The sequence below is a fragment of the Camelus ferus genome, chromosome 32, assembly GCF_009834535.1.
Source record: "Camelus ferus isolate YT-003-E chromosome 32, BCGSAC_Cfer_1.0, whole genome shotgun sequence".
In the NCBI taxonomy this organism is placed as follows: Eukaryota; Metazoa; Chordata; class Mammalia; order Artiodactyla; family Camelidae; genus Camelus; species Camelus ferus.
The window spans coordinates 4,287,566-4,305,291 of NC_045727.1; the positions used below are offsets into that span (position 1 = coordinate 4,287,566).

General features: G+C 38.6%; 1 protein-coding gene across 4 annotated transcripts in view; it reads left to right on the forward strand.

The window, feature by feature from the left end:
- The first annotated feature begins 5 nt into the window (after positions 1–5).
- MAPKAPK5 (MAPK activated protein kinase 5) overlaps positions 6–17,726 on the forward strand; it is a 41,906-nt gene continuing 24,185 nt past the window's right edge. For 2 of the 4 annotated variants that reach the window (XR_004316719.1, XM_014553646.2), the window contains exons 1-7: positions 484–614; positions 11,116–11,189; positions 11,669–11,744; positions 12,494–12,591; positions 14,520–14,628; positions 16,065–16,154; positions 16,902–16,997. Coding sequence is in view for 3 of the 4 variants with exons in the window: in XM_014553646.2 (XP_014409132.1) it covers positions 579–614; positions 11,116–11,189; positions 11,669–11,744; positions 12,494–12,591; positions 14,520–14,628; positions 16,065–16,154; positions 16,902–16,997 (579 nt within the window). In the remaining variant the exon portion in view is untranslated. Of the gene's footprint in view, positions 615–1,247; positions 1,317–11,115; positions 11,190–11,668; positions 11,745–12,493; positions 12,592–14,519; positions 14,629–16,064; positions 16,155–16,901; positions 16,998–17,726 lie in introns of those variants that run through there. The other 2 variants (XM_006178088.3, XM_032471908.1) reach the window with 2 other exon arrangements.

The window sequence follows — 17,726 nt, forward strand, 5'->3', positions numbered from 1 at the left end:
GGCGGCAGGAGGGGCGGCCCGAAGCTCAGGCGGGGCACAGCGCCGGCGGGCGGGCAGCCGGCGGGGCTGCCCGGCGCGGGTGTCCCGGCGATGTGTGGCGCTGAAGCGGCTGCGGGAGCAGCAGCGGCGGCAGTGGGCTCGGCCTCGGCTTCGCGGCGGTGCCGGCGGCGGAGGCGGAGGCGCAGGCTCCTTCTCAGGACCTGGCGAGCCCGGGCCTAAACAGCGGCCCCGCGAGGCCCCAGCACAGCGCCCCGGATCGGGGCTCCCCCCGCCTCGCCCTGCCCCGGGATCCTGCCTCCCGGGCCGGGGATGAGGCCGGGAGGCAGCCGCGCGGGGCCCAACACAAAGGCTTGTTCCTGGGGGCCTCTGCCGCCGCCGCCGCCGCCGCCAGCCTAGAGCCGCCCGCCGAAGCCGAGCCAGCGCCGGGGCCCTCGTCCCTGCTGGTCCCTGGGGGCGGCTGCTGGCCGTCTCCCCGAGGCCCAGGGTCCCAAGCGCTGAGCCCCTTGTTCCCTCGGCTGCGGTGGGTTCGGGCAGCTGCGCATCCTCCGCTGCTCTGGGTCATAGGAGCCCCGCGGAGCATGTCGGAGGGGAGCGACATGGAGAAAGCCATCAAGGTAAGGGGCTGGTGCCCCCTTCCTCCCTGCTTTGTCCCTATGGCTTTTCTCTTTGCTCCAGCCTCAGAAAGCGGAGAGAACTTGGAAGTTCCACCAGCTCCCGGGTTTCGGTCTTCCCTGGTTTCCGTGGACTGCGTTTTACAGCGCTGGAGCGAAGGGTTTGTGTGTGTGTGTGTGTGTGTGTAGGGAGGGATGTCAGACTCCCTCCGACTTACCTGCTGAAAGCGGGGATGTCATTTGTGCTTAGCTAAAATGGAAAGTTAGTGGCATGGAGATACTTGATTTGAGTAGGACCGAGGAGGCCTATTTTCGATCACTCCCCTAGTGCCGTCTGTATTTGCTTCCGGATGATCTACTGCAACAGCTCTTGGAGAGTTGAACTTTACCCATCGCTCCAGATTTGTTTTTAATCCAGCCCCCTGGAAATCTACAGTTTCAAAAGGAGGTCGTTCATAGTCCTTTTCTTCCTAGGGAGCACTGAGTTTATTTAGAAAGCGCTAACGGTGTCCTGTGACTTACTGCTTTGTTAACCAAAAGAGAAGAAAATATGTGTGTTCCAAAGTGACCCTAATAAAGTGACACATTTTTTAAAACCTGTTTTATTACTCCTTTTTTTTTTCCAAACAGGCAAACACTGAGGCATTAAGGCACTAAGAGTCAGAAATTTATCATCTAGCTGAACCTAGGAAATTAGATTCTTATGTAAGTTGAACACTTAAGTTTAAAGTTTGATATGTATTATTTACTTATTTTACAGTTTTAAGTCAACTCAGTGCATTTAAGAATTTCGTTTTCCCTTGAGGGACAGGGTTATTTTCCCCTTCAAGCCACAATCACCACTTCCAATAACTAATTAAGAACTTACACTTCTAACAATATTTGGGGTGGTAAAATTTATAGAAATCATTAGTCATTCCAAAGGAAATTTACCTTTTAAAGGAGGCATCAAAACAGAACATACACATTAAGGAAGATCAAATTTTAAATAATAGAAATAAAGGTTCTAAAAAACTGCTTTGGTAGATCCATTTTTTTTTTTTGGCTTGAATTTAATTGGTACAGCGTGATGAACTGTCCAAAATTATATGACTGGGCTGTGAATCAATGTATATGTGGCAGATTTTTAAATTCAACAAGTATTACCTGCTTTGTGCCAGGTGTAGTCTTAGGCACTACTGGTGCAAAGCCAGACTCCTAGATGTCCCTCTTTCATAGAGCTTCTATCTAGATGGTGGAAACAGGTAATAAACGTTGCCAGGTGATTACAATTTAAAAATATTAAAAAGGTGGGGAGTGCTATTTTAGGAAGGGTAGGCAGGAAAGGCCTCTCTGAGAGGTGACAATTGCGCAGAGCTCTGAAGGGAATGAGGGTGCAAACCTTCACTGTCTTGGAGAGGAATATTACAGGCAGTGGGAACAGCAGGCACAAAGGTTCTGAAGTAGGTGGAGGTCTTGGGTAATCCAGGAACAACAAAGTGGCTGGAATGTAGGGGGTCAGTGTAGATTATGTTTGAGAGAGGTAATGGGAAGCCAGAGTGCATAGGGCCTTGTAGGCCACTATAAGAACTTGGGTTCTGACCCTGAGTAGAAGGGGAAATCTGGGAGAGTTTTGAGCAGAAGAGGGACATAATTCTAGTGGGCAAATACATAAGGAGAGGTGGGGCAATGTTACTGAGTGGTTATGGTAGTTTCTCCAGGTTAACTCATGGGTTGAAATCTCAGCCTGGCCATTCATTTAGCTGTGTCCTTGCATAAGTCACGTCACTTCTCTGTCCCTTAGTTTCCTCATGCATCGAAAAAGGACAGAAAATATCCCGAGCTCAGGATAGGTTTGAGAATTAAATAAGCACATATATCTAAATGTGCTTATAGTATCTAACATTTAGTAAGAACTCAATGGCTATTACCTCACAGCGGCTTAATGGTTTAGAAAGAGTTGTAGTCTTCTTCAGTTGGTTTTATTGTCCAACCCAATTTTCTTAAGAGTTTTTTTTAGCTTTTCTTCATGTACTTACTAACAGGTCATTGGTGAATCTTCCTATTAATTTGGTTGTGTCCAGCCAATATAATTAGTGGAATTGAAAATACCTGATCTAACAACCAGGACTGACTTGGATATACTCCCTTGGAAGCAAGCCAGCAAGCATCACATCGAATAAAACTTTTGGTCTGTGGCATTGTGTTGTAGTCATTGATTTGCTTTTCTGAGGCTGTCCCTCATTTGGTGAGAACTGAGACCTCTAGAATTCAGCTGGAAAAGCTATTTTCCTGGGCTCTCACCACAGCACTTAAACTTCTGTTGCCTGACTACCTGAGAGCCAGCTGATTGAACTTGAAGATCTCATCCTATTACTCTTAAAGATCTCAGGATAAGGCCAACTGACTACAACCAGAGGCTCTGTCTTCTCATTTCTGTCTCTGCTCCCATAGCCCCATGACTTCACTACTCCCAAGTCACTTAGCTAAACCTGGATAACGAGTATGCTGGGATTAGAGAGTCACACATTTGTTTTCTATTGTACATGGCAGAGTTTCAATATCTGATGAATTTAATGAAAATTCATTTCCTTAGTTTTAAAAACATTAAAAGATTGCAGCTATAATTTACATACCATGAAATTCACCCAATCTAAGCGTGCAAGTCAGTAATTTTTAGTAAATTTATAAAGTTGTGCATCTATCCTCACAATCCAGTTTTAGAATTTTTCCATCCCCCTGGAAAGTTCCTTCTGCCTCACTCTAGTCAGCCTCTACTCCAAACTTCCCACCCCAGACAACTGGTCTGCTTTCTGTCACTATTATTTTGTCTTCTCTAGAAATTACAAATGATTGAAATACAATATGTACTCATGTGTTTGGCTTCTCTTATACTTTTGAGGCTCAATCCATGTAAGTGCATGCACTAGTAGTTCATTCCTTTTTATTGTTGAGGAACTTTTATTGTTTCTCCTTTCCCAGTTGATGGACATTTAGATTGTTTCCAGTTTTTAGCTATTATGAATAAAATGATAAGTAAAACTTGTCCATACAAGTTTTTGTGTGAACACATGTTTCATTTTCTTCTGGGTAAATACTTGGGTGTGGAATTACTAGGTAGTACGGTAAGTTTGTGTTTAACTATTTAAGAAACTATGAAACTTTTCCAAAATGGAATTGTTTCAGGACCATTTGTTAGAAACACTGTCTTTTGCTTCTTGAATTACCTTTGTTGAAAATCAGATGATAATTGTATGAGTTTCTTTCTGGTTTCTCTTTTCTGTTTCATTGATCCATATCATCTTCCTTATGTCAGTGCCACAGTGATGTGATTACTGAAGTTTACAGTAAGTTTTCAAATTGGGTAGTGTGAGAACCAACCTGGCTTTTCTTTTTAAAAATTAAGTTGGCTATTCGGGTTCTTTGTATTTCCAAATAAATTTTAGAATCAGCTTGTCAAAATCTACAAAAAAAGTGTGCTGGGATTTTGACAGGGATTCCATTGAATCTGTAGGTCAATTTGAGGACAACTTGCCATCTTAACAATACTGTCTTCTAGTCCAAAATATGGTATGACTCTCCATTCTTTTTAAGGCTGTCCTCTTTCTCTCATCAATGTGTTTGTAGTTTTCAGTGTATATAGCTCTTGCACTTCTTTTGATAAATTTATTCCTAAATATTTTATTCTTTATACTATTAAGAATAGAATTGCTTTCTTAGTTTCATTTTTTGGATTTTTTGTTGCTCGTGTATAGAAATATGGTTGATTTCTGTATTTTGATTTTGTGTTTTGCATCTTTACTACGTTTTGCTTATTCTAGTAGGTTTTTTTTTGTAGGTTCTTTAGGATTTTCTACATATATTATGTCTTCAGCAAGTAACATAGTTTTATTCTTCCTTTACAGTATGTATACTTTTAACTTCTTTTTCTTACTTATTTCATGGGAAGAACCTCAGGTACAATGTTGAATGAAAGTGGCAAAAGTGGACATTTTGCCTTGTTTCTGATCTCAGGGAGAAAGAATTTCCAGACTTATCACTAAGTAAGTTTTTTTGTATATGTTATTTGTCAAATTGAGTTTCCTTCTATTCCTTGTTTGCTAGGAGTTTTGTTTGTTTGTTTGTTTTTGTTTTAAATCAGAAATAGATGTTGGATTTTTGTTAAATGCTTTTTCTTCATCTATTGAATCATATGGTTTTTGCTTTTTATTTCTAATATGGTACATAATAATATTAATTGATTTTCAGATGTTAAACCAATCTTGCATTCTTGATGTAAAACCATCCTTTTATGTTTCTTTTTAAAAAAAATTTGGGGGGGCAGGGGAGGTAATTAGGTTTATTTTTTTAGAGGAGGTCCTGGGGATTAAACCCAGGATCTCCTGCATGTTAAGTATGCACTCTACCACTTGAGCTATACCCTCTGCCCCCTTATATGTTTGTTTATTTAGTTTGCTAATAACTTGCTGAGGATTTTTGCATCTGTAGGCATGAGAGAGATAGGTCTATAGTTTTCTTATGATGCCTTTGTCCAGCTTTGGTATGAGGGTAATGCTAGTAGCTTCATAGATGAGTTGGGAAGTATGCCCTTCTCTATTTTCTGGAAGAGTCTGTAGAGGATTGGTATTATTTAATTAAATCTGTAGTTCTCAACAAGGAGCAGTTTTTGCCTCTCATGAGACATTTGGCAGTGTCTGGAGAAATTTTTGGTTGCCACTACTGGTAGGCATCTAGCAGGTAGAGGCCAGGAATGCTGCTGAACATCCTAAAATGCACAGGACAGCCTCACAACAAAGAGTTGTCTGGTTCAAAACGTCAGTGATGATGCTGAGGTTGAGAAACTGCTTTAAATGTTTGGTAGAATTTGCCCCTGAAGCCATATGATCCTAGACTTTGTTTGGTGGAAAGATTTTTCAGTGTTAATTCAGCTTCTTGTTATAGGTCTATTCAGCTTTTCTGTTTCTTTTTGAGTCAGTTTGGGAATTTGTATCCTTCTAGGAATTTGTCTCTTTCATCTAGTGGTCTAATTTGTTGGCATGAAGTTGTTTATGGTATTTCCTTATAATGCTTTGATTCCTTTCAGGTTTACTGTGATAACCCTCTTTCATTCCTAACATTTATAATTTGTATTTCTTCTCTTTCCCAGTCACTCTAGCTAAAGTTTTGATAATCTTTCAAACAATCAGCTTTTGGTTTTCATTGATTTTTCTCTTTTCTGTTTTCTATTTTATTGATTTTTGCTCTACTTTTTATTTATTATTTCTTTGTGCTTGCTTTGGGTATAGTTCTTCTGGTTTTTCAAGGTAGAAGCTTAGGTTATTGATATGTGATCTTCCTTTGTTATAGATGCATTGTTAGCTATAAATTTCCATCTAAACACTGCTTTAGCTGTAGCGCATCCATTTTAGCTGTGTTTTCATTTTCTTTCAGATCAAACTGTTTTCTAATTTCCCTTGTTATGTCTTCTTCATTGGTTATTTAGAAGCATGTTATTTAATTTCTACATTAAAAAAATTTAGGTTTATTTATTTATTTATTTATTTATTTATTTATTTATTTATTTATTTAACGGAAGTAGTGGGGATTGAACCCAGGACCTTGTGCGTGCTCTACCACTGCACTGTACCCTCCCCCCATGAATTTCTACACATTTTAAAATTTCCCAGATTTCTTTCTGTTGATTTATAGCTTAATTCCATTATGGTTAGAAAATTTTATGTAATTTTAATTTTCAAAAGTTTATTGAGACTTAAGATCTCACATGTGGTTTATCCTGGAGAATAGCCCATGAGCACTTGGGAAGAATACATATCTCCTCTTGTTGAATGGAGTTTTGTAGATGACAGGTCAAGCTGATTATAGTGTTGTCTTCTACGTCCTTGCTGACTTTCTAATTTTTCTGTTATTGAGAATGGGGCTATTGAAATCTCCAACTATTATTTTTGAATTGTCTATTTTCCCCTTAAGTTCAGTCAATTTTTGCTTCATGTATTTTTGAACTCTGTTGTTGGGTGCATGCATCTGTATTTATAATTGTCATATCTTCCTGATGAGTTGACCTTTTTATCATTATAAAAGGTGCCTCTCTTTCTCTATTAATACCTCTGTTTTAAAGTATATTCTGTCTGTTGTTGGGTATAGCTGCTCCAGCTCTCTTTTGGTTACCTGTGGTATGTCTTTTTCCATTCTTTTTTTTCTTTTTTTTTTTTTATAGTAGTAAAGTAAATATAACATAAAATTTACCGTCTTAATCATTTTTACATATATAGATCAGTGGTATAAAATATATTCATAATGTTGGGCAACCATCACCACCATCAATCTCCATAATTCTTTTCATCTTGTAAAACTGAAACTGTACCCATCAAAAATAACTCCCCATTGCCTCCTTCCCTCCAGCCCCTAGCAACTGCCATTCTACTTTCTGTCTCAGATTTGACTACTCTGAGTACCTCATATAAGTAGAAGCATATTGTATTTGTCCTTTTGTGACTGGCTTATTTCTCTTAATGATATCCTCAAAGTTCATCCATCTTATGGCATAATGCAGAATTTCCTTCCTTTTTAAGGGTGAATACTATTCCATTGCATGTGTATCCCACATTTTGCTTACCCATTTGTCCCTCTGTGGGCACTCAGGTTGCTTCCATGTTTTAGCTATTGTGAATAATGCTGCTTTGAACATGGACACAGAAATATCTCTTCAAGATCCTGCTTTCAGTTCTTTTGGGTTTATACTTAAAAGTGGAATTCCTGGATCATATAGTCTTTCTATTTTTAAGTTTTTGACGAACTGCCATGCTGTATTCCACAATGGCTATACCATTTTACATTTCTACCAACAGTGAACAAGTATTCCAGTTTTCTCCATATCCTCTCCAATGCTTGTACTTTCCTGTTTAAAAAAAATTTTTTTTTTATAGTGGCCATCCTAAGGGGTTCAAGGTGATAGATATCTCATTGTAGTTTTTTTTGTTGTTGTTGTAGTTTTGATTTGCATTTCCTTAAAGATTATGACATTGAGCATTTTTTCATGTGCAATAGGCCATTTGTGTATCTTTGGAGAAATGTCTGAATCCTTTGCCCATTTTTTGAATCAGGTTGTTTGGGTTTTTTGGTTGTTGTGTTTTAGGGGTTCTCCATACATTCTGGATATTAATCCCTTATCAGATACATGATTTGCAAATATTTTCTCCCATTTTGTGGGTTGCCTTTTTTACTCTATTAATAGTGTTTTTTGTCACAAATCCAGTGCTGTGTAACCCTTGCCCTGTGTTTTCTTCTAAGAGTTTTGTTGTTTTAGGTCTTATATTTAGGTCTTTGATCCATTTTAAGTTAATTTTTGGTATATGGTTTTATGTAAGGTTCCAACCTCATTCTTTTGCATGAGGATATCCAGTTTTTCCAGCACTATTTGTTGAAATCATTTTTTTTTAACTTCTTTGCATCTTTGAATCTAAAGTGTATCTCTTATAGATAGCATAGTTGGATCTTTTAAAAATCTAGTACATACTATTATTTACTTTTCACTGTATTATTTTTATTTTTATATTAGTTATAATTACATTTATTATTTATTTTTCTTTATTATTTTGTAAATATTGTTATTTATAAAAACTGGCAATGGATAGGTCTGCCTGTGGGTTGTAATTTGCCGACCTTTGGTCTAGAAGGATTCTCAAGAATTACAGTTGACTCTTGAACAACACAGGTTTGAACACACTTATATGTGGATTTTTTTTCAATAAATACGTACTACAGTATTAAATGATCTGTGGTTTGAATATATGGATGCGGAACCACAGATATGAAGGCTGACTGTTAAATTATATGTGGATTTTTAACAGTGCAGGGGTCAGTATCCCTAAGCTCCTGTCTTGTTCAAGGGTAAACTGCACTTCATTCCATGTATCTATATCCTTATTTAAAGCAGCAAATAGATTTCTTAAGCAGAACTCAGTCAATGTGTTTGTCACTGATGCCTTTGAGGTAGTTTGTAATTTTCTTCGGTAGAGTATCTACATTGACCCATGCCTTTCTACCTTCTCTTAGTCATTAAAATACGTGAGAAAATAGGCCATCTACACATAGAAGAGTTGACTGGTGTGAGACTGTTACTTCTTTTGCCCAGCTAGGCTTGGTGAATTCTTAGCACTGGTTAGTGTTTATGGCACTATCAACAAAGGTGCAAGAATTAAATCTGGGAAAGAGGACAAGAGACCTAAGAAAAATGGGGTTCAGAAGTTAGGGCTGTAGACATTTGCAGCAACATGGATGGACTTAGAGATTATCATTAAGTGAAGTAAGTCAGACAGAGACAAATACATGATACCACTTATATGTGGAATCTTAAAAAAATCATACAAATGAACTTATTTACAAAACAGAAATAGACTCAGATACATAGGAAACAAACTTATGGTTACCAAAGGGGAGAGGGGGGGTAGGGATAAATTAGGAGTTTGGATTAACATATATACACTACTATATATAAAATAAAGAACAAGTATCTACTATGTAGCACAGGGATATTCAGTATCTTGTAATAACCTATCATGGAAAAGAATCTGAAAAAGAAGGTATATATATGTATAACCCGAATCACTCGGCTGTACATCTGAAACTAACAGAACACTGTAAATCAAATATACTTCAACTGAAAAACAAAAGAGAGAATCGGGGCTGTGGAGAGTCCTGGCGGTGCCTCTCTTACCTTCTGCAAAGCCAAGTGTCAAAACTCCAGTCAGAGCCTCTATAATTCTTGGCTGTCCATTAGGTAGAGTACCATCTTAATAAGCACCAGTGCAGTGAGGAATCTGCTCTAATATTATTTTTACAACCCAGAACTGGACATATGAATAGTCCTTTGATCTGCTTATAACAAATAATTCTATAGAACAAATCTCTCTGTTCCACTGTGTCTCCTATGAGTGTGTATTTCCATTAGAGTTGAGAGGAGAGGCTTGGCAAATGATTTTACTCTACCAGGAAGCACTGACTGCTCTAATTCCCTCTTTCCCAATTCTACATTCCTCTCTGTCTTCTCAAATACTTCTAAATCAAGCTGGCTAGGCAGTGGAAACATGAAGGAGGTAGACAGGTCAAGCAGATAGGTTTGAATTCTGTTTAGGAGATGGTGAGTAGAGACAAAGCCTGGAACCTCCCTAACTGGGCAGGATTCCTCCCTAATCTTCAATGCCTGGGCAGTTATCCTTTATAGTCAGAATGATGCTGGGGAAGAGGCCAGAGTCATAGATTCTAGTCTTATCAGTGCCTGTAACTCACTAGGTGACCTTCACAAGCCGCTTAACCCTGTTGTACAGTTTTTCAGAAGAGAGTTTGTGTAATGATTTTAGTGGTCCCTCCCAAATCAATATCCCACCATCACCTGGCTTTAGTCCACCTTTCTAGCAATTCATTACATAGTTATTGAGCATTTACTATATGATAGGAAACTTTATCAAGAACTGGCAGCAGAAAGGTGTGCGGATGAATGCTCTTCTAAGCTCGTTTTATACATTTGCATATTCATTGGACAGAAGCTCTGTTTTCATCTCTGAACTTAGCCTGGCATCTGGCACTTACTAACTGCTCAATGAATTTGTGTTACATGGACAAATAAATATTCCATCCCTATACTTGGGAATCAGGATTCTGGTGCTAATAATTGCTTATCCGATTTTCATTGCAAAAAAAGCAGTTTGAAAGTCTCATGAGTTTGGTCTGCAGTTGGTTTCCTATTCTACCTGTAGAACCCTGAAAAATGAATTTTAGGCTACCACAGTTTAAATATATGGCTTTCTTACCTAAAAACATATGGCAACAGAAGCTCAATATATAGTGACTAGATAGGAATTCCACAAAAACTTTAATTGAAACTGTAGAGGCTCTATCTGGAACTATGAAAGCTATTGGAAACTATTTTAAAAAACTATAAAAATATAGTTACACAATGCATATGACAGAGTATCTTTGTACTCAAAATAGTGCTGTTGAAAACTAGATAAATTTACTGATATTTACTACTATTTTACTTGAAGTTTTAAGCCTCAGTTCATTCAGTTATTCCAATTTGATCAACTTGTTCAAGGATATAGGCCCCTGTATCCACAGCAGCATATATCAGACCAGTCTTTCTAGAATCTCAGAAAATACACTTGACCGTTTGAGCGAATAAGTATTTATTAGTGAAGCATTTTGAAAGAGTATCTTCCTCCCACATTTCAGGAAAAAAAAAAAAACCCACAATGAGTATTTACTCAAATGGATCTTGCAGATGAGATGAAGAATTTCTTTTTATCGTAAAGTTTTTGCTTTCCCCCTTTTTGGAAAACAATGCCTAACCTAGTGTAGTCATTTAGGCAAAATGTCTGATTATAAAGCCCTACACAAAGCTCCGCTTATCAGTGTCTTTCAGAAGATGAGTTGTTGAGCATGAATGTCTTCTGTTATCCTACTTCTGCTTAACTATTCAGCTTTTTAATTGGAGAATCATTTTCTGCCCCCTCCACTTTTATTTTAATAGGAAACCTCCATTTTAGAAGAATACAATATCAATTGGACTCAGAAGCTGGGAGCTGGAATTAGTGGTCCAGTTAGGTAAGAGACCTATGTGCAAACTATGACAAAATTGTTCTAAAAAGGGCCATTTGAAATACATCTTAAGTTAGAAGCCTCAGATGTGTCAGATTTGTGAAATAGCCTTAATTTAACAAGTAGAAGTATTTATGATAGGCTTTTTTCATCTATTTAGAAATATATGTAAGTGACCGAGTCACATGGTCTGTAACAGAATAATTTAAGATGTCGACACCGTGGAGCTCCTGTGTGAGTCACTTGTAGCCAGCAGAGGCCATTTTTTCTATCTGGGCCAACCTCAAACTGATTCACATGGCTGAGGCCTTGAAGGGTGGGTGAGATGCCTTTCTGCCTTTCCACCTGCTAGCCCTGGGGGCAGGTTGTTCTGATGTGCCTGGACATATTTTTGATTAGAAGTACAGTTCTCAGAGAAGAACTTGTTAAATTAGTTTTCACTGTAACATAGGTGATTTCTGATTGAATTTCTTCTCTAAATCTAGAGTCTGTGTGAAGAAGTCCACCCAAGAACGGTTTGCACTGAAAATTCTTTTGGATCGTCCAAAAGCTAGAAACGAGGTATGGTCCTTTCTCTCTCGCCTTGACTTGCCTAAATATTTGAAGTGCCCAAGAGTTTTTTTTTTACAAGTAAGGCAGCTTCCTGGGGACAATACAGAGATGCACAAGGAATTTTATGTTCATACTTATTCCTTTTCCCTATTCATGCTATCATTATAAAGCAGTCCTGCATCCATCAACACCAAAAGCTGTTAGTAGAGTTTTGCTTCCTTTCAACCACCTTTCGTTCTTTTTCAATTAATGTGATTTTTGACCCTGAAGTATTCAGGTTTCTATTTAGTTTTTGCTTATTGGAAAAGGTCCTTGAAGAGTAGGGGTAAAATAGTTCAAGGAAGGTTCTGGTTAATATTGTCTGAAAGGGTGCCACAGGAGAGCTCTGAGGATGTGTTTTAAATTATTTGGATGTGGTGATGTTAATAATACGCAATGAAGGACTTATTCTTTTGTTCAGAGATACATGATAATTTCTGAAATAAGAGGAATTATAGGTAGGATAGTACAAAGTAAATCTGTTGGTGAGGTTTTTCCATGGAAAGAGCATTAAGGAGGTAATCTGTGTATGAAAACACTTTTTTTTTTTTCATCATTCCAGGTGATAAGTTGTTTTTTTTTTTTTTTTTTTTTTTTTTTTTTTTTTTTTTTACTGTATTAGGCTCATCCTCAGGCCTAGTGTGGTCAGTTTGGGGACGTTTTGAGAGAAAATATTGGCATGCCGTACATACAGAAACATTTCCTCTGTTCTCTTTAAGGTACGTCTGCACGTGATGTGTGCCACGCACCCAAATATAGTGCAAATTATTGAAGTGTTTGCTAACAGTGTACAGTTTCCTCATGAGTCCAGCCCCAGGTAAGACTACACGGGGTTATTATCACATGCCCACCTCTACATATGTAAGTCAAAGTGTAGTGGGGTCGTCTGCTCTTTTGTGCCTTCTTTTTCTCTCTTCCCTCCCTCTCTGCCTGTCTCCCTTCCTTCCACTTTCTCTTTCTCTCCTTTACTTTTTACTTTGGAAATTTTCAAATATTTTTAAAAGACAGAATTATGTAGTGAATCCCCAATATGAATGAAAAATACTGCCTGCCATATCAGTAAATAGTAAATAAAGGATGTTGCAGCCATCAAGCCATCAGATTGCAGCTGTCCCCCCTCACCCCCACTATGGTGAGCCTTGAGGGAACTCAGGATGGAAAAGCAAGGGATACTGGCCCTCTATAACTAAGGTACATGTCAAAGGAATGATTTCAGTGAGTCCAGACTCTTGCATTTTCCCATACATAGAAAAGCACTAAATTCCTTAACTTGAGATATCTGGTTTTCTTTAATTAACAGTATTCTTTTGATGTTGTGGTCTTTGTTGCAAAAACTCCTATATATCCTGGCTCCTCCCTTACCTCTTCCGAGCAGTCCCTTAGGGCCATCTGAGAGGCTGTTTCCCGGGCTTGAAGTCCTCTGAAAGCCTGCAAATAACACATAATTCTCAACTTTTAGGTTGTGCATTGTTTTCAGTTGACACCAAGTACCCATCACCCACCCTCAGCAGTTAACAACTCAGTTGCCAATCTTACCCCACCCACTCTCCTGAGCCCCTGATTATTGTGATTATTTTCTCTTTTAGAAAAAGCATGCAAGATGGAATTAAATGAGATTCTATTTCAAATTAGCAAAGGGGATCAAATATATTCTAGGCAATGTCTTAGAAGCTGACATGGCATAAAGGCCCTTCCTTATTGCTTAGTCTGACATTCCTTTTCAAGGAAGAAGTCAGCATCATTCTTTTTTGCCTCCAAATGTTGGGTGGAATTCTAAGTCTTCCAGGGAATTCAAAGTTTAAAAAGTTATGGTTTCTGTTGGGGGGCGGGGTGCTGAGATATAAATCTGTCATCATAGCAATGTGATAAGTACCAAGGAGAGGCATCCATAAAATATTTTGAGCTACAAAGGAGGAGGGCTGCTCTCTGTTGGCTGGGGGAGGCAAAGTGTCTCACAAGGTAGTTATGTGGGGACTAGGACTTGAAGTGGGTGGGTAGGAGTTTTCCAGGTGGAAAAAGAAGATGAATTTGTAAAACAAATGGATAATCAGATGATTATTTATTAAAACTATGCTCTGTTGGTGAAAGCATTTGGATGCAAGCTGGAAGCATTTATATCAAATAATGGTAACCAAAACTCAGATTTTTTTTTTTGACAACATGAGAATTTTTGCTTTTATTTAATGGCTGTGTAACTCTATCCAGCTATCTTGCTGGGCATGCTGTGGGTCATATGGAAAACTAGTGGAGTAGGGGTGGGGAGTAGAGAGAGGGAAACACACACACACACACACACACACGCACACGCACACGCACACGCACACACACACACGCCAAAATAGCCCAACCAAATGACTTGAAATTCATGTCCCACACAAAGTCATATTCTATTTTCAATATACTTTCAGTCTAGCTTCCCTAAAATACATATACAACACATGTCACTTAAAAAAACACCTCCCGCTCTTTAACATCTAGCAATAACAAGTTAAGTATAGTATCTTCGAAAGGATCATTGCCTTCAAGACTAATTCTTTTACTTTCTTTTAGCTTCTTAGAAACTTTTGGGTCAGGGATATTCCTTACTCATAGTGACTAGCTGGTAGTGACAAGGGGTCCAACCCAAAGGGGCTTGGTAGCTTAGGACGTAGTTACACACTTTGTAGATAGGCATCTAGGTTAGCTACTTGATGTTTCAGTTTTTTTTTTTTTTTTAACTTAACAAAATCAAATGCTTTCAAACAGGGCTCGACTCTTAATTGTAATGGAGATGATGGAAGGGGGAGAGCTATTTCACAGAATCAGCCAGCACCGGCACTTTACAGAGAAGCAAGCCAGCCAAGTAACAAAGCAGGCAAGTTAACCCCGGGTACCAATCAAACTGCCAACGGTGTTGGTTAACAAGCACAATTTCATTGGGGGGAATAAAAGAAAGCTTGAAGAAAAGCTCTATTTGATCTCTCATTGCCTGCTTTGTTATGTAATTAGAAAAGATGCCTTGACAGAAGGAATGTGACCTCTTTATGCTCTGAGGAGGGATTGTATTCATAAGTGGTTGTCAACTGTTTGCCTATTATAAGATTTAAATAAGCTCTGGAGGGAAGGTAATTTTAACAACTTTTTAGACTGTAGATAATCTTTATAATTATAGCTTCCAAGCACTGTTATTGGACTTTGAGATAAAATGCTGCGGATACTACCTAAAAGATTGTATGATGTAAAAATATGTTCTAAGACAATTGTATATAAGATAACTTTTTGCTTATGGGTCACCTTTCCCTCATCAGATTTTAATAGGATTCTAAGGCCTTTGTAATTATGGGTTACTCCTGGTTATGTTTTATTTTGACATCACATTTTATTGCTAGAGGAATGATTTACATCATAAACAATGCTAGGAATCCAACTGGAAATAACTTCTTGAGGAGATGAAAAGCTGAATCCTCAAGGTTTATCTTCAGGCCAAGCAAGCAAAGCAAAGAGGCTGGACACATGGCCCAACTGGTTCTTAATAAAAAAATTCTTCCAAAGTTTCCATGAGCCTCAAGCATTTTTGATGCCTCCTTTCTGGTAGGGAGGAACTGATACTTAGAATGCCAAGACAATTTCATACAGCATGTTGAAGAACAGATAGAATTTGTTCTTTTTAATTAAAAAAATTACAGCTTGTATTTTTCAAATATTAGGACTAAAGGATGAGCTCTGAGAATCTTATGTAAAACCAGACCCCTTCAAATCCACCTGAACAGGCAACATTTTCAAAAGTAGGATGGGCAAATTGCAACATCAGGTAGAAAAGTCCGTTCAGCTGCTTTCCGTTGTTCTTGAAGGCAGAGCTCGCAGTCGGGCTCCCTGGAGAGTGCAGGTCGCCACTGAGCCAGGCGTCAGTGCCACTGCCCGGCTGGGGGGGACCCAGGCCTGCTGAAGACTGCCTGGCCCAGTGTTCGCTCTGCAGTGCTTGTCACATCTCAGATGAACGGAAGTGGAAGCATTTAATTTTTCCCATTTCATACAGGATTTAACCATTGGGTTTAGTTGACAGAGAATTGTTTTACTGTTGTGTTTTTCTTTTTGTTTAACAAAATAAAAGCTGCAGTTAAACTAAGCTTAATTCATTTCTATTTCTTAGTTCCCAAAGTCTTACTTGACTTCTGCTTTAAAATTGAAAACTGACCACAGTCCTAACTGACTTAATAAAGATCATTTTTTAACATCCTGAGTTCTCTAAACCAGGGGCATTAAAGAGTTATCTTTTCTAAGATACAGTTGCTCCGTTATGTCCTTTTCCAGATAGCTTTGGCTCTACAGCACTGTCACTTGTTAAACATTGCGCACAGAGACCTCAAGCCTGAAAATCTGCTCTTCAAGGATAATTCTTTGGTGAGATGACTTGCTTTTCTGCATTTTAGTGCTGCTACTCTCAACATAGTTCAGGAATGGTATGTAGGTGTGTTTGTGTTTGGAGTGCTCTGAATCCATGGTGAAGAAACTTTAGGCCAAAGAGCTTTAAGCAACTTATTTTTCCCACCTGTTCCCTTGCTAGAGGCTCAGAGAAATTGCACATACCCCAGCACTGATAATTTTGGATGATACTAATATGTATTTTTATGACTTAAGATTTTGGGGTATTATTTGGAGGGACTTTGGGAAGGGGCAGGAGTCTACATGCTGATATATATTACCTTGAAATTTAATAGTTGTGTTTGCTGTTAACCCTGACAAGGTGTGTTTTCCCCTGCAGCCCTAGCCTCATGCTTTGTGTCCCACCAAATAATCTGCTCTGGCTATCGCTATTGTGAAGCTGATGTTAAGGGTGAAGCACACCCTGCACTGATGAGAGATGGGCCAGCAGATAGGCCGCATTTGGCTAAGATCTTGATTTTAGTGCTGCTGCCTTTACAAGTTATAAAACAAGGCTGTGACTGGGTAGAAATTCCTTACTTCTGCATTACTAAGAACAGTTCCTAAATATAAATCATTATCTCCAGACCTGAGGACATGCTACTCATAGGCTCAGGTGTCAGCTAGAAACTCATGAGAGCTTAAGGTAACATGTCTTGCACCTGGATTTTCCTTTAACATTTTCCGAGACCTCTGGAGCAGTAACTCCCATTTGTTTTATTTCAGGATGCCCCAGTGAAGTTGTGTGACTTTGGATTTGCCAAAATTGACCAAGGTGACTTGATGACACCTCAGTTTACCCCATATTACGTAGCACCACAGGTAAGCATGTGCTATTTCTGCCATAGATGTATCATCAAGCTGCCTATAGACTCATATTTCTCCCATTCCACAGCATAAGTAGGCATGTACTACAAATGGAAAGGGGAGAGCTCAGCTTCAGATACATATAGACTATGTAATTTGGTGTAGGCATTTTATTCTTTTAAAATCAATCTTACTGAGATATAATTAATACACAGTAAAATATTCTGATCCTAAGTGTAGTTTCATGAGTTTTGACAAACTCCTGCATGAACATCACCACAATCAAGATACAAAATATTTCCATCACTTCCAATGCTGTCTTGTGTGCTTTTGAAGTCATTCTGCTCCCAACTTAATCCTCTTAATTAAAACCAGTGATCTACTTTCTGTCATTATTGGTTAGTTTCACTTGCTGGAGAATTTTGTAAGAATGGAATTCATGTACCTTTTGTGTTCACTTCTTTGGCTCAGCATGTTTTTGAGTTTCATTCATGCTGCTGTGTGTATCAGTAGTTAGTTCCTTTTTATTGCTAAGTAGTTTTCCATCATATGACTAAGCCACATTTGTTTATCTGACTGATGACCATTTTGAGTTGTTCCCCGTTTTTGACTGTTATGAATAAAGCTGCTAGGAAATTAATTTACAGGTTTAAGGGGACATATTCTACCCCGGCTTGGGTACAGTATTTTTCCAAAATGGTTATACCATTTTATATATGCACGAGTAATGTACAGTTTCTTCAC